General features: G+C 33.7%; 3 protein-coding genes across 3 annotated transcripts; all 3 read right to left on the reverse strand.

Annotated features, from left to right (window-relative positions):
- Nucleotides 1-1,360: 1,360 nt before the first annotated feature.
- Nucleotides 1,361-3,865, reverse strand: LOC112766040 (exocyst complex component EXO70B1). The gene is made up of 2 exons (XM_025811890.3): nucleotides 3,327-3,865; nucleotides 1,361-3,182 (listed from the first exon to the last, which is right to left on the reverse strand). Exons 1-2 carry the CDS (start codon nucleotides 3,718-3,720, stop codon nucleotides 1,678-1,680), a joined length of 1,899 nt encoding a protein of 632 aa, XP_025667675.1. The 5' UTR covers nucleotides 3,721-3,865; the 3' UTR covers nucleotides 1,361-1,677.
- A 6,698-nt stretch (nucleotides 3,866-10,563) lies between these two features.
- Nucleotides 10,564-13,084, reverse strand: LOC112766984 (uncharacterized). Its single transcript, XM_025812871.3, has one exon. It carries the CDS (start codon nucleotides 12,764-12,766, stop codon nucleotides 11,474-11,476), a length of 1,293 nt encoding a protein of 430 aa, XP_025668656.1. The 5' UTR covers nucleotides 12,767-13,084; the 3' UTR covers nucleotides 10,564-11,473.
- LOC112763025 (exocyst complex component EXO70B1) lies at nucleotides 10,753-11,460 on the reverse strand. Its single transcript, XM_025808802.1, has one exon. It carries the CDS (start codon nucleotides 11,458-11,460, stop codon nucleotides 10,753-10,755), a length of 708 nt encoding a protein of 235 aa, XP_025664587.1.
- Nucleotides 13,085-14,526: the final 1,442 nt, after the last annotated feature.

Consider the following 14,526-nt stretch of genomic DNA (forward strand, 5'->3'; position numbering starts at 1 on the left):
TCCTGTTGCTCATCTCACATCTGTTCGAGCTTTTCTTGCCATTGCTGCGGTAAAAAAATGGTCTCTCAGTCAGATGGACATGAAGAATGCATTTCTTAATGGGAATTTGAAAAAGAAGGCCTATATGAAACCACCTCCGAATTATCTTTGTCCTTCTAGCAAAATCTGTCTCCTTCGCAAGGCACTTTATGGTCTTAAGCAAGCTCCCGTGAATGGTTTGACGAGTTCAGCACCACTATATGCAATCTTGGTTTCACTTGCAGCTCTCATGAGAATGCTCTCTTTAGTCGTAAAAGTGAGCATGGAGTTGTTCTTCTACTTTTGTATGTTGATGACATGATCATTATTGGAGATAATGTTGATGGTATCTCCGATCTCAAAACCTCTCTTCACCATATTTTTTACATGAAAGATATTGGTTCTCTCAGTTATTTTCTTGGTCTCGAGGTCATATCCACAGATGATAGTATCTATCTCTCTCCAGCTAAGTATGTTTCAGATCTTTTTGCTCGCGTCGGAATTACAGATAGTCGCACTGAGTCTATTCCCCTTGAGCCTAATGTTTGATTTATCCCTATGGATGTCACTGTTTTGGATAATCCTACTCTTTATCGACAGTTAGTTGGAGGTCTCGTCTACTTGACTGTCACCCGACCAGACATCACCTATCCAGTTCATGTTTTTAGCCAGTTCTTGTTAGCTTCTCGTACTACTCACTATGCGGCAGTTCTTCGCATTCTTCGCTACATCAAAGGAACCCTATTACATGGCTTATATTTTTCTGCCCATTCATCTTTATCCCTTCAGGCATACTCAGATGCTGATTGGGCTGGTGATCTTGCTGATCGTCATTCTACTACTGGTTATTGTTTGTTTCTTGGCGACACTTTCATTTCTTGGCGAGTTAAGAAGCAAACGTTCACTGCTCGATCAAGCACAGAAGCTGAATACCACACTCTAGCTGACACCACTGCTGAGATTGTCTCGATTTATTGGCCTCTTGCAAATTTGGGTGCTCATCAGTCATCCCCAATCGATGTTTTTTGTGACAATCGCAGTACTATTCAGATTGCACACAATGATGTGTTTTATGAACGCACCAAACACATTGAGATTGATTGTCATTTTATTCGGCAACATCTCTTTATTGATGCTGTTCGCCTCATCACTGTTGGAACTCTAGATCAGACTGCTAATATCTTCAAGAAAGCTCATCATCCTACTCGTTTCCAAACTCTACTATCCAAACTCAAGATGGTATCTTTAGCTCCCAATTGAGTTTGAAGGAGGATGTTAATGAATGATTAGAATCAATTTAGATCAATTAGTATTATTTATATTTATATAAAATATCTGTATATTAATTGTAGAATTGTATGTTTTTATTACTTTAATTCTTCTAAACCTATATATACTCCTATGTATTGTACCTTTTACACACACTGAATAATACACTTTTCAACACTTTTCAGATAACTCTTGTTTTTTAAGTTACTACTGGCTACATCACATAGTCAGCTACCCAAGAACCCTATTTTTCAGCATTTCATATTGATAATGATGAGCTCTCTGGTGCTGCATTAATGATCCAATTGCACATTGCCATTGGAGGCAAATGATTGATCTAGAATTTGAGAATCCTTAGATCTGAAGGTAAACTATCCATAAAGTTCTTACTTAATCTTTCATTTCTGCTAGTTGTTCATCTCTCCAGCCAAATAAATCCTTCAGTAGGTCTTCAATGTCTAACACTGAATACTTGATACACTCATGAGCATCCTTACCATGTATCCTGTTGAAACTCCAAATGAACAATCCATAGGTATGAGACAATATCTTTCTCAGCGATGCTATTATCTCTTCCCTTAGCTCTTCATCATGCATAAACCATGCACTTTGATCCATCCATATCTCCTTAAACCGCAAGTTGAACAGATTGAGCTTCTTCTTCATGGACTCTGCTTCTTCAATTTGCTCTGTGCTAAGTTTCAAAAATCCCAAGACCTCTTCCCACGAGCTTCTCCTGTAGTGTTCACAGTTTTCTCGGACTTTAGCAGCCCTTTGTCGGATCCAATGATTGCCCAAAATCTTATCCAATTGATACTGCTTTGCCTTCTTTTCAATGTACCTCTCATTATTCATCAAGAAAACAAAGCCCAAAGCAGGGTTGCTGTAATCTTTGGACTTGGCTTCCAGATGGCTTTCCAACAATGCAATTATTCTAGTTACCTCCGCAGAAAGCCAAGAAGACCCAAACTCTCCAACAGCACTAAGTTGGTTCATCACTTCCACGGTAACAGGGCAAATACCTCCAGGACAAGCTACTTGTGATGTATCACAATTTATCAACTTCTCAAGCTGCATGAACATCCCGTTGATTGCTTTCCTTAGTCTCCTTCCGGTCGTCGCTGCTTCACTCCTAAGCGATACACTGAATTGGTCCAAAAACACTGACTCAAACTCTGGTATCAGTTCATGCAAAGCACCGAACACTTGAAGGACACTGGGCAAAAGATTAAGCATATGGCTACCATTGGCAAAACCATTGGCAAAATCTAGCAGATTAGTGGTGAATTCTCCGCAAATCTGCGCGAAAGAACAATCAGCGACAGAAGGAAAACCCAAGAAGATGCGATCGCAGAGTCTCCTTTCATTAGGAAACAATATCTTGAGAGAAACATTGGAAACTTTAATCCAAGTCTTAATCCTCCTCTTCTCTTCGATTTCTTGTATACTAAGCTCCTTCCCCGCCAAATCTAAGAACTCTCTCCTCCAAGTGCAGTATTGGTCCACACACTCCTTCTCGAACCCGGTTCGGACCATGAGCTTCACTTTTTCATGAAGGTCACTAACTAATTGTGATGGAAGCTCATCAATCAGGAAGTTATGATCATTGATTAGTATCTCTGGAATCCGGTGAACCTTATCTTGAATGTATTTGGTCAAATTACACTTAAGCATGTTCACAACAGCCAAATTAGCCCATCTACGCTCCTCCATGCTCGGCAAGATATTCGCTTCGACAGCCACGTGTTCATCCGGCTGCTGAGCTTTTTGAGGGATATTACTGCTAACAAGATTGTTATTAATATTATTATTGACTTGCAACGGATTCATATTCACTTGAACAACAAGATGATGCTTATCTTGGAATCTTTGATTCCGGTTTTTGGCCGGTGCATCTAAACATGAACGAAGAATGATTAAGGAATAACTAAAACCGATTCCAACAAACCCTAACCACAACTCTATCTTCAGGAACTGTACTATCACACATCCTAAGAAGAAATAGAGCAAATCAACTTCAAATCCAAAGTGAGACTTACTCTGTCTTTGCAAGCTAAGCGATGTAACGGCAAAAGCAGCATAGGATGTTACGCTATAAGCATCTGGTTTCCCTTTCATCGCTTTATCGGAAAAGTATGAATAGACAGAGGTGATGATCAAGACGAAGAAGGCCATGTGTGCTTCAAAGTTGAGGCCCCTTAATTGTTGCCATAATTTTGGAAACAAAATTATGAGACAAATGATGATACTGAAAATGCTATAAGCAACGATTTTGAACAAGGTCCAACTTCCGAAGAGTTGGTAGAAGGAGGAGCTGAGAGCGTAGCATATGAATCCAATAAGGGTTGATGCGAAACCCAGTAATCTCCATATACGTGGCTGCATTAGGTAGCTATGGATTTGAGTGAGCAAGGGTCTAAGCATCCTGTTCATTGTGAAATGTGATCAGAAGAAGTAAGAAATTGTTGGGGGAGGAAGAGACACAGGAAAGGGACCAAATGCAAATAGGTGTTGTCACACTTCACCGTTTATTTGGGTAGTAGTGACAATAATGATGAGTGGAGTTAGAGTAAATAACAACTTCAACTCTATTCTGTTTGTTTGTGGCAATAATGGAGTTACCCATACGTTTGATCCGCATCCTTTTTCCGATTCGGATTGAAAATTTTCAAGGATGAACCAAAAGAATGAAAGTGTTTTTATTATTTATTCAGGTAACGTAAAGAGATAGAGAGGGAAACACTGAGACTAGAGAGACTAATTACGGAATCCTTATAATTGTGAAGTAATGAAGTTGAAGACTATAGGTAGGTTTTGACTTTTGAGTTTTGAGATAGAAAGAAAATTGTCGCAATGTAGCTAGCCAGGTGTTGGAGGCTTGGAGCATCAAATCTGAATAAGTTTACACGTGTCTTATTGACTCATATGAGTCATAGGTAATAACTGCTCTAACAATTGATTAGTATTTGTCGGCTAGGTTTGATCTTTCACAAATGGAAAATTTCGATTTCTATATCTTAAATTAATTAGTGTTATATTTAAAAATAACACTCCAATTATTCATAATCTAAAAAAATATTATTTTTAACTTAATATAAAAAATAAAAAATATTTATATTTTTTTAAATTAAAAATAAAATTTAAAAATAAAATTTTTAAATAAAAATAAAAAAATTATATCATTTAAATTATAATTAGTTGATAATAAAAAATAATATTTATCAGCACTTTAATTTCAATTTCTATACACTATAGTAAAAGTGAATCTTTTTAATTTTTTTAATGATTTTTTATTATTTAAAATTTTTTCCACATGTTTTTTTGTTCTATTTAGAAAACGTAAAATAAAAAAGTTATATTTTATTAAATAATTAAAAAAATTTGAAAAAAATTCATTTCCAACGGTTGCAATTAGTAGATTTGGTTTTGAACCAAGCGAAGGCTAACTTTCTTCTTATTTTCCTTTTGAGTCTTGTAAAAAATATTATGTTAATAACTTAATATTGTGTTAATAACTTAATAAAGTATCGTTTTTAATTTGTCCCAACGTTTGGGATAAGTCTCAAAGTTGTCTCTAACGTTTCAATCGTTCTATTTAAGTCCCTAACGTTTTAAAATTGATTCAATATTATCCTACCGTTAGGGATCCGTTAACAGAATTAACGGCGGGACAAAATTGAGACGATTTTGAAACGTTAAGGATTTAAATAGGACAAAAACATTGGGGACAAAAACAATACATAGAAATAAATTTTAGTTTTATCCTTCAATAATATCAATTTTTTACTGTACATAGTATTCAATTATTTTTAATCATATATTACACTTAATCACATTACTTTCATTCTAAATAAATTTATTTTTTATAATTTTACACTTAAAGTTATAAGTTAATATAAAAAATAAAAAAATTTATTTAAAATGAAAGTAGTGTGATTAAGTATAATTTACTTAGATGTGATTAAAATAATTAAATATTATATACAGTAAAAAATTGATATTATTGAAGGATAAAATTAAAATTTATTTCTATATACCGTTTTTGTCCCCAAATTTTCGTTCTATTTAAGTCCTTAACGTTTCAAAATCGTCTTAATTTTATCTCGACGTCAATTCTATTAACGGATCCCTAACGGCAAGACAATATTGAGTCAATTTTAAAACGTTAGGGATTTAAATAGGACGATTGAAACCTTAAGGACAACTTTAAAACTTATCCCAAACGTTAGAGACAAAAACGATACTTTACTCTTTTATTTTATTTGTTAATTTTAATATAAATTTTAGCTTAAAACAAGTTATTTTTTATATGTATTAAAAGTAATACTCCCAAAATATTCCATCATTGTCAATCTTAACAACTTTGAAAATAGAACTTATAATTAACTCTCATTTTGTATAACCTTTGAAAAAAAATAAACTAGTAAGAGATCTTGCTTAACGTGCAAGTGAGGGCCAAGTTAAACAATTTTTATATAAATTCAATTAAAAAGATATTTTTTTAATTAACATTAATTATTTTTTATTCTAAATTTTAAATTCTAAATTTATATTCTAAATATTAAACTTTCTATAAAATAAAAATTAATTTTATAATAAAAATGACTAATATTGTCTATTAAATATATTTCTTCATTTTTTACTAGGTTAATGAGATAAAAATAATTAAAATAAAAAAAATTAACAAATTAACTAGTGGTACAATCAATTACAGCTAACTAAATTTAAAAAAAAAAAACCATTAAATGTCAAATTTTAAATTTTATAAAATTATTTTTACTCGCAAAAATTAAGAAAATTTGCAAACCTTCTTTCATAAGAAATGACGTAGTGACATTCCTCGTCTCTTTTACTACGACGTTGTTTCTCCTCTTCCACCTGCATGATTCGCCTCCTCTATCTCCTCGCACAAGAACGTACAGCATGACCTCCCTCCTTCTTTATCATCCACCAGTGCAAAACACGTGGCATTCCTCTGCATTCAAACGCGTGCTCTCCTCCCCTTCTACGTCTAAACAAGCTATAACCATCTGAATCTTTTTAGTTTGTCGCATCTTCCGTCTATCTTCTTCTATTTGATTTTGGATTATTCTTTTTATTGTTTTAGATATTTTTTTCTTAAGTTTCAGATGTTTATTTTTTTTATGTTTTGGATGTTTTTCTGTTTTGAATTTTGGATTAATTTTTAATTTTTAATTTTTTTTTTGTTTTTGGATGGTCTTTTTTCAATATTTTTGGATATCTCGTTTTATTAAGTTTTGAAATTTTTAAAATAATTTTGGATATTTTTTTATTAGGAATTTTTAAAATAAATTTTTAAATTTTTAAATGAATTTTGGAATTTTTTAAATGAATTTTGAAATTTTTAAAATAATTTTGATTGTTTAAAATAAAATTTTAGAATTTTTAAAATAATTTTACAAAGATTTTAAATGCTTGTTATTATTAGAGTTTAGATATATTTTTTAAAAAAATTTAAAATATTTTGTATGATAATTTAAATTTATATTTTTTTAAAAAATTATTAATTAATTACAATTAGCTGCATTCTTTATTGGTTTCTAGTAAAATTTTTAAAATAATCTCATAATTGGTCCTTCTATCTTTAAGGATTAAATTAGGGTAAATTACGCTTTTCTTTCCGTCACTTGACCAATTACTCTGTTAACAAAGAGCTAAGTAAAATGTTAACAGCAACCTAGCATGTTTTTAGGCAAGTAGACATGATATAAAAAATACTTTAATTAATTTGGTTTATTTTTATAAATTCAATTAAAAAGTCATTTTTTTAATTAATATCAGTTATTTTTTATTTTAAATTTTAAATTTTAAATTTATATTCTAAATCTTAAACTTTCTATAAAATAAAAATTAATTTTATAATAAAAATGACTAATATTGCCTATTAAATATATTTCCATTTTTTACTAGGTTTATTGAGATAAAAACAATTAAAATAAGAAAAAAAATCTAACAAATTAACTAGTGGTACAGTAAATTACAACCAACTAAATTTAAAAAAAAAGTCATTAAATGTTAGATTTTAAATTTTAAAAAATTACTTTTGCCTTCAAATTAAGAAAACTTGCAAATCTCCTTTCATAAGAAATGACGTAGCGCCATTCTTCGTCTCTCTTACTGCGATGTTGCTTCTCCTCTTCTACATCGCCTTCTCCATCTCCTCATGTAAAAACGCACGGCCTCCTCCTTCTTCATTATCCATCGGTGCAAAACACGCGGCGTTTCTTTGTGTTCAAACGCACTATAACTATTTGAATCTTCTCGTCGCAGCATCCACCTCTCTTCTTCTATTTGATTTTGGATTATTCTTTTTATTGTTTTAGATATTTATTTCTCTTAAGTTTCAGATGCTTATTCTTTTCATATTTTGGATGTTTCTTTGTTTTGGATTTTGGATTAATTTTTAACACTTTTAAATATTTTTTTGTTTTTGGATGATTTTTTTCAAGATTTTTTGATATCTCATTTTGTTAGATTTTGGATATTTTTTCTTTTATATTTCGGATGTTTCTTTTTATTAAGAAATTTTTAAATAATTTTTAAAATGATTTTAGAATTTTTTAAATGAATTTTAAAATTCCTAAAATGATTTTGATTGTTTAAAATAAATTTTTGAATTTCTAAAAATAATCTTACAATAATTTTAGATGTTTGTTATTATTAGGATTTAGATTTTTTTTAATTAAATTTTGAATATTTTTTATGATAATTTAAATTCATATTTTCTCTAAAAAAAATTACTAATTAAATGCAATTAGCTGCATTCTTTGTTGGTTCCTAGTGAAATTTTTAAAATAATTTCATAATTGGTCCTTCTATCTTTAAGGATCAAATTAGCGTAAATTAAACTTTTATTTCCGTCATTTGACCAATTACTCTGTTAACAAAAAGCCAAGTAAAATGATAACAGCAACCTAGCTGTTTTTACTTTTTAGGCAAGAAGACATGATATAAAAAACACTTTAATTAATTTAGTTTATTCTTTGAGAGATTAATTTAATCATTGTTTATTCTTTGGCAACATCATGCAGAGTCTCCATAGCTCCAGGTCCAACTACATCAACCACCAAGTTGTGGTCAATCACCTCTCCAGGGCCATACATTGACAAACAAAGTAGCAAGGCAGATTATAACCCTGAGAACAATGTACATAGAGATTTTTACCAAGTTCCATTGTCCAAATAGAAAATTGATGGGATGCTGAGAGCATAACAGAGCACTCCAACAATGGATGAAGTACCAAGGAATCTCCATAGCTTAGATGCATAAGCCATCATGGAATTTGGACAAACACAGGTACCATATTCTTACTGAAACCGGCTGAGTGAGTAACAAGTATTTTCAGAAACAAAGAGCAAACATTTTAAATTGCATATTTTATTGACTCAGAGGTGCATTTGCAGGTATGAAAGAGTCTTCTTCTTGTAGAGTGGCTATTTGGAGCCTAGTGGCTAGTATTGTCAGAAACTTATCTTTTTCTTTCATCTTTGGAAATTTTAGAGAATATGCATATCTACACATCTTCTCATTTTCTTTGTTTCATACTAACTACACTATGTAATAAGTAATGGAATTTTTTTTACCCCCCCCCCTTCTGTTATTTTGTCCTAGTTAAATTAGTTTTTAAAAAATTACGCAATCTCTAATTTGGTCTCCAAAAATTTTTTTAATCAAATTCATCCCTAAAAAATTTTAGTTTAGTCACGTTAGTCTTTTTATCATTTTTACGTTAATGATGTTAATAAAAAATGACGTGGTACGTTAAGAGACATGTCAACATTAAAACGCCATTGTTTTTAAGGGTGAGAGGGCAGTGATTGAAACACTGTTATTTTGATCTCTCTCACTTCCATTCATTCATAGCTCACAATAGCCCACAAGACGAAGAGTCTCCCTCTCCTCCCTTTTCCACGTCGCTAAGAAGATGAAGAAGTCTTCATCATTGTCGCCGATTGAAGCATCCGACGCAGCGTGTTCGCAAGTTCGCTGTTGAGGAGTGGCTTCGCAGTGATTGAAGACATGACCGACGGCCATTTTTGTCGTTATTTAAGGTTTTATTTTGTTCTGGTTATTAAACTTTGTTTTAGGATTTTGCTGTTGAGAAAATTTATTTCTTGTTAGCGTTTTTGTTGGAATTGGAAATCAATTGTGGGGTTAGGGTTTCGCTCTTTGTTGATTCATGAAAATTGATCAAGGGTTCTGTTATTCTGAATATTAAAGGAGCACTTTCTCTTATCATTGTTTATGTTTAGTGTTTGTTTTGTTATTTGCAATTTTGTGGAAGGGAAGTTTTTCTATTTATTTTTTCTGTTACTGAACTTCTTTTTAAGAGTGTGCCATTGTTAAATTCTGTTTTTTATTGGTGTTTCTTGGCTGAAATTGAAAATCATTTTAGGAATTAGGGTTTTGTTCTTGCTTAAACATTTTCAATAGCTAAAAGTTGATTAGTTCTACCACTACGACCTCCATCTTCACGAACCATCATGTCGGCAACCTCAAAATTTGCCATCTGAACTGCTGCAATTACACTATATAGGAGAGGGATATATATGCAACATTTTGAGATTAGGGTTTGTCATTTAGGGACTGATTTGACCAAATTTCATAAAGATATTGTGCTAGCTGCCAATTAGAATGTAGAGGGATGTGTTGACAAATAACTTAACGTGCCACATCACTTTCCATTAACGCTGTTAACGTAGAAAGTGACAGAAGGACTAACGTGACTAAACTAAAATTTTTTGGGAATGAATTTGACTAAAAAATTCTTTCGGAGACCAAATTAGAGATCGTGTAATCTTTGAGGGACTAATTTGACTATTTAATCTTATTTTATCCTTTTGGTCAAATTCCTATTATTTTTAGATGGTTACGAGTCTAGATTCATTAGTAGATTTTATATTGGTCCTTAATAAATTTGATACTGGATAAATGAATATTTTAAAAAATTAATTGAAATTAAAGTTATTTTTTATATTTTTTCTTAAACATTACATAATTTAAATTTTTAAATAAACAAAAATAAAATTTATTTTTGATATTTTAACTTCACTGTTTATCGACAATCATATTAAGTATATATTAAAAACAGTCACTAATACAAAATATATGTTAAAATATAAATATATATTAAAAATAAATTAACAACATATATATTTATAGACAAATATATTAATGACTAATTTTAGCAGCTAATTTTAATGTACATATAATATTTTTTATTTATAAATACTTTCACAATAAACAAACCAATGATTTTTCTAATATTTTTCAATAAATTATAACTCAAATGATATAGTCTCTCCATACTCAACTAAAAAAAAAAAAGTTGCGGTTCAAATCTTTGATAAAAAAAAAATAATTTCTCTAATATTTGTATATTATTTTTTCATATTGAATCTTGTGCCTAATTTACACTTTTGACTTAATAGGCAATTCTGCTAGTTATTCATCTCTCCAGCTAAACAAATTCTTCAGAAGGTCTTCAATGTCTAAAACTGAATACTTGATACACTCGTCAGCATCCCTACCAAGCATGCTCTTGAAACCCCAAATGAACAATCCATAGGTATGAGACATGATCTTTCCCAGCGGTATTATTATCTCTTCCTTTAGCTCTTCATCATGGATAAACCATGCACTCTGATCCATCCATATCTCCTTAAACCGCAAGTTGAACAGATTGAGCTTCTTTTTCATTGACTCTGCTTCTTCAACGTTAGGCATGCCAAGTTTCAAAAACCCTAAAACCTCTTCCCACGAGCTTCTTCTGTAGTGTTCACAGTTTTCTCGGACTTTAGCAGTCCTTTGTCGGATCCAATGATTGCCCAAAATCTTATCCAATTGGTACTGTTTTGCCTTCTTTTCAATGTACCTCCCATTATTTATCAAGAAAACAGAGCCCAAAGCAGGGTTGCTGTAATGTTTGGACTTAGCTTCCAGATGGCTTTCCAACATTGCAATTATTCTAGTTACCTCCGCAGAAAGCCAAGAAGACCCAAACTCTCCAACAGCGTTAACATGGTTCATCACTTCCACGGTAACAGGGCAAATACCTCCAGGACAAGCTGCTTGCGATGTATCACATTTTATCAACTTCTCAAGCTGCATGAACATCCCGTTGATTGCTTCCCTTAGTCTCCTTCCGGTCATGGCTGCTTCGGTCCTAAGCGATACACTGAATTGGTCCAAAAAACAGTGACTCAAATTCTGGAATTAGTTCATGCAATACACCGAACACTTGGAGGACACTGGGCAAAAGATTCAGCAGATGGCTACCATTAGCAAAACCATTGGCGAAATCAAGCAGATTAGTGGTGAATTCATTGCAAATCTGCGCGAAAGAATAATCCGCAAGATAAGGAAACCCCAAGAAGACGCGATCGCAGAGTCTTCTTTCATTAGGAAACAATATCTTGAGAGAAACATTGGAAACTTTAATCCAACTCTTAATTTTCCTCTTCTCGTCGATTTCTTGTGTCCAAAGCTCCTCCTCCGCCAATTGTACGAACCCTCTCCTCCAACTGCAGTATTGGTCCACACACTCCTTCTCTAACCCAGTTACAATCATCGTACCTACGCTTACATGAAGGTCAATAAGTACTTGCGATGGAATCTCATCAATGAGGAAGTTATGGTCACTCACTAGGACCTCCGGAATCCGATCAACCTTATCTTGAAGATAATTGTTCAAATTGCACTTAAGCATGTTCACAACAGCCAAATCAGCCCACAGACGCCCCTCCATACTCGGCAGGTGCTTTGCTTCTAGACCCGTCTGTGGAGCCTCTTGAAGCATACTACTCCTAACAAGATTGCTATTAATACTATTGTTGACTTGTAATGGATTCATACTCACTTCAACAACAAGATGCTGCTGATCATGGAATCTTTGATGTCGGTTTTGTGCCGGTGCATCTAAAGACGAACGAAGAATTATTAAGGAATAACTGAAACCAATTCCAACAAATCCTAACCACAAATCTATCTTCATGAACTGTACTATCACACATCCTAAGAAGAAATAGAGCAAATCAACTTCAAATCCAAAGTGAGACTCACTCTGCCTTTGCAAGCTAAGCGATGTAACGGCAAAAGCAGCATAGGATGTTACGCTATAAGCATCTGGTTTCCCTTTCATGGCTTTATCAGAAAAGTAGGAATAGACAGAGGTGATGGTCAAAACGAAGAACGCCATGTGAGCTTCAGAGCTGAGGCCCTTTAGTTGTTGCCATAATTTTGCAAACAAAATCATGAGACAAATGATGATACTGAAGATGCTATAAGCAAAGATTTTGAATAAGGTCCAACCTCCAAAGAGTTGGTAGAAGGAGGAGCTGAGAGCGTAGTAGGATATGAGTCCAATAAGCGCTGATGCGGAACCCAATAATCTCCATACACATGGCTGCATGAGGTAGCTTTGAATTTGGATGAGCAGGGGCCTAAGCATCATGTTCATTCTGAAATGTAGTGAGATTATGAGAAAAAGAAATTGTCAGCAGAGGAAGAGTCCCTAGGAACCAAATTCCCAAAAAGTTTCGGTACTGCAAAATTAAGAATTGGTGTCAGACTGCTTATTTGGGTAAAAGCAGTGGCAATGGTGATGACTGATGAGTGTAGTTTTGAGCTTGAAAAATGTCGAACCCAACTTATATTGTTTGTTCTTGGCAAGAATGGAGTTTACGCGTATGTTTGATCCTCTCATACTTCCCCCCTTCACATTGAAAAATTCCAGCGAACAAATGAAAGTGATGAGTTTGCGCGACTGATTGACTCGTTAGTCAATAAAACACTTATCCTATTTTGGTTGTTGCATTGGGACACGTATTAGGATAAATTTTATGGAGTGGAGTGACAATTAGGTTTTTGAAGATATTTTATTTTGGACTAATTAATTTTTTTTAAAAAAAATAATAATTTGATTTTTAAAAATAGTAAATAGTAGATATATGATATCTTTTTATCAATTCATCAATATATAATGTTTTTTTAATAATGTAAAATCCCTAAAATACCCTTATTTCTCTTTTTTTCCCCCAAACCAGAAACCCTAGTTCTCAAATTGGGAAACTCTTTACCTAGCCACCAGCCACACCCACGGAAGAGAGACGAGAGATCCAAAGAGTGGGGAGCCGTGAGGGAAGAAGAGGAAGTAGGGAGAGGCTAGACCGCGCCCAGTCATCACCGTCGTGTTGCGTCCCACTGTCGCCGCCATCGCGCCTGGTGCTGCACGCCAAGCTCGTTCTTTCATCGTCAACGCTGCCAGAGAGGAGAGAAGAGGGCGACGTGATGCAAGCCAAGGCCGAGAGGAAGGGGACGCCGCCGTGCCTCCATCACGATTGATCCGCCGCCACTGCTGTTGGGTCCGCCGTGGGAAGAAACGCGATGGTGGGGAAGGAATCTGTCACTGCTGCTGAGCTCTGCCCCTGTTTTTGGTTTGTCTTTCTAAAGCCGCTGTTGTCATTGGAGTTACATGATTGGAGGAAAGATGGAACTGCTGCTGCCATGGCCGCCGCCGCCGAAGCCAGCCTCGCTGCCATTGTCGTAGTTGTAGATTTGGAGCTTCGAAGAGAGAGGAGTTCCCGGAGAGAGAGAAACGCCAAGGAGGAGGGACCATCCGCTGCTGCGCTGTTCCTGTCGCCGTTCGGATGTATCTGAGCTAAGCCATCGTCCTTGCCGCCGGAGTTGTTGGTGCTGCTAGAGCTGAACTGCTCCTGTCATTATCCCGGTCCATCCTTTTTCCTTGATTCTGCTCTAGCTTTCATGTCCTATTATGCCACCATTTAATCTATCTTATCCTTGTTTTAATTCGATTTTAGTTTTGCCTGTTTTAGATTCCCAGAACTATCGCCAGCTCCATCTTTTGTCGCTACTCCAGTCCAAATTTTTGCTCTCATTCGTTTTATTCTACTTCAATCCTCTTCACCTTGAATTTGGCACTCCGGGTTTGATATCTTCAGTCTCTTGGGACTACATTGTGAGTAGGCTTTACATTTATAATTGTTTGATTGCGCATCTATAATTATTTTGACATATATCTATTATGATCTTTGAATTATACTCACTATATTTGTCTAGAACGGTTTTAAATTGATTAGAATAATTGATTTATTAAGACTGAATAATTCATTTTTATTGAGTTTATACTTTCAGAACTATACATGAGACCATATATATTTTTTATGAAATTTTGCATTATTTTAAATTATTTGATCTTAC

Source organism: Arachis hypogaea, chromosome 17 (assembly GCF_003086295.3).
Source record: "Arachis hypogaea cultivar Tifrunner chromosome 17, arahy.Tifrunner.gnm2.J5K5, whole genome shotgun sequence".
Classification (NCBI taxonomy): domain Eukaryota; kingdom Viridiplantae; phylum Streptophyta; class Magnoliopsida; order Fabales; family Fabaceae; genus Arachis; species Arachis hypogaea.

Bases quoted from the DNA above. Each gene is read 5' to 3' on its own strand.
- LOC112763025 (XM_025808802.1), bottom strand. From the start codon at position 11,460: ATGACCGGAAGGAGACTAAGGGAAGCAATCAACGGGATGTTCATGCAG.
- LOC112766984 (XM_025812871.3), bottom strand. From the start codon at position 12,766: ATGAACATGATGCTTAGGCCCCTGCTCATCCAAATTCAAAGCTACCTC.
- LOC112766040 (XM_025811890.3), bottom strand. From the start codon at position 3,720: ATGAACAGGATGCTTAGACCCTTGCTCACTCAAATCCATAGCTACCTA. The intron at 3,183-3,326 runs GTAAGTCTCACT...GTTCATGTTTAG, and splicing joins GCTTAGCTTGCAAAGACAGA to ATGCACCGGCCAAAAACCGG.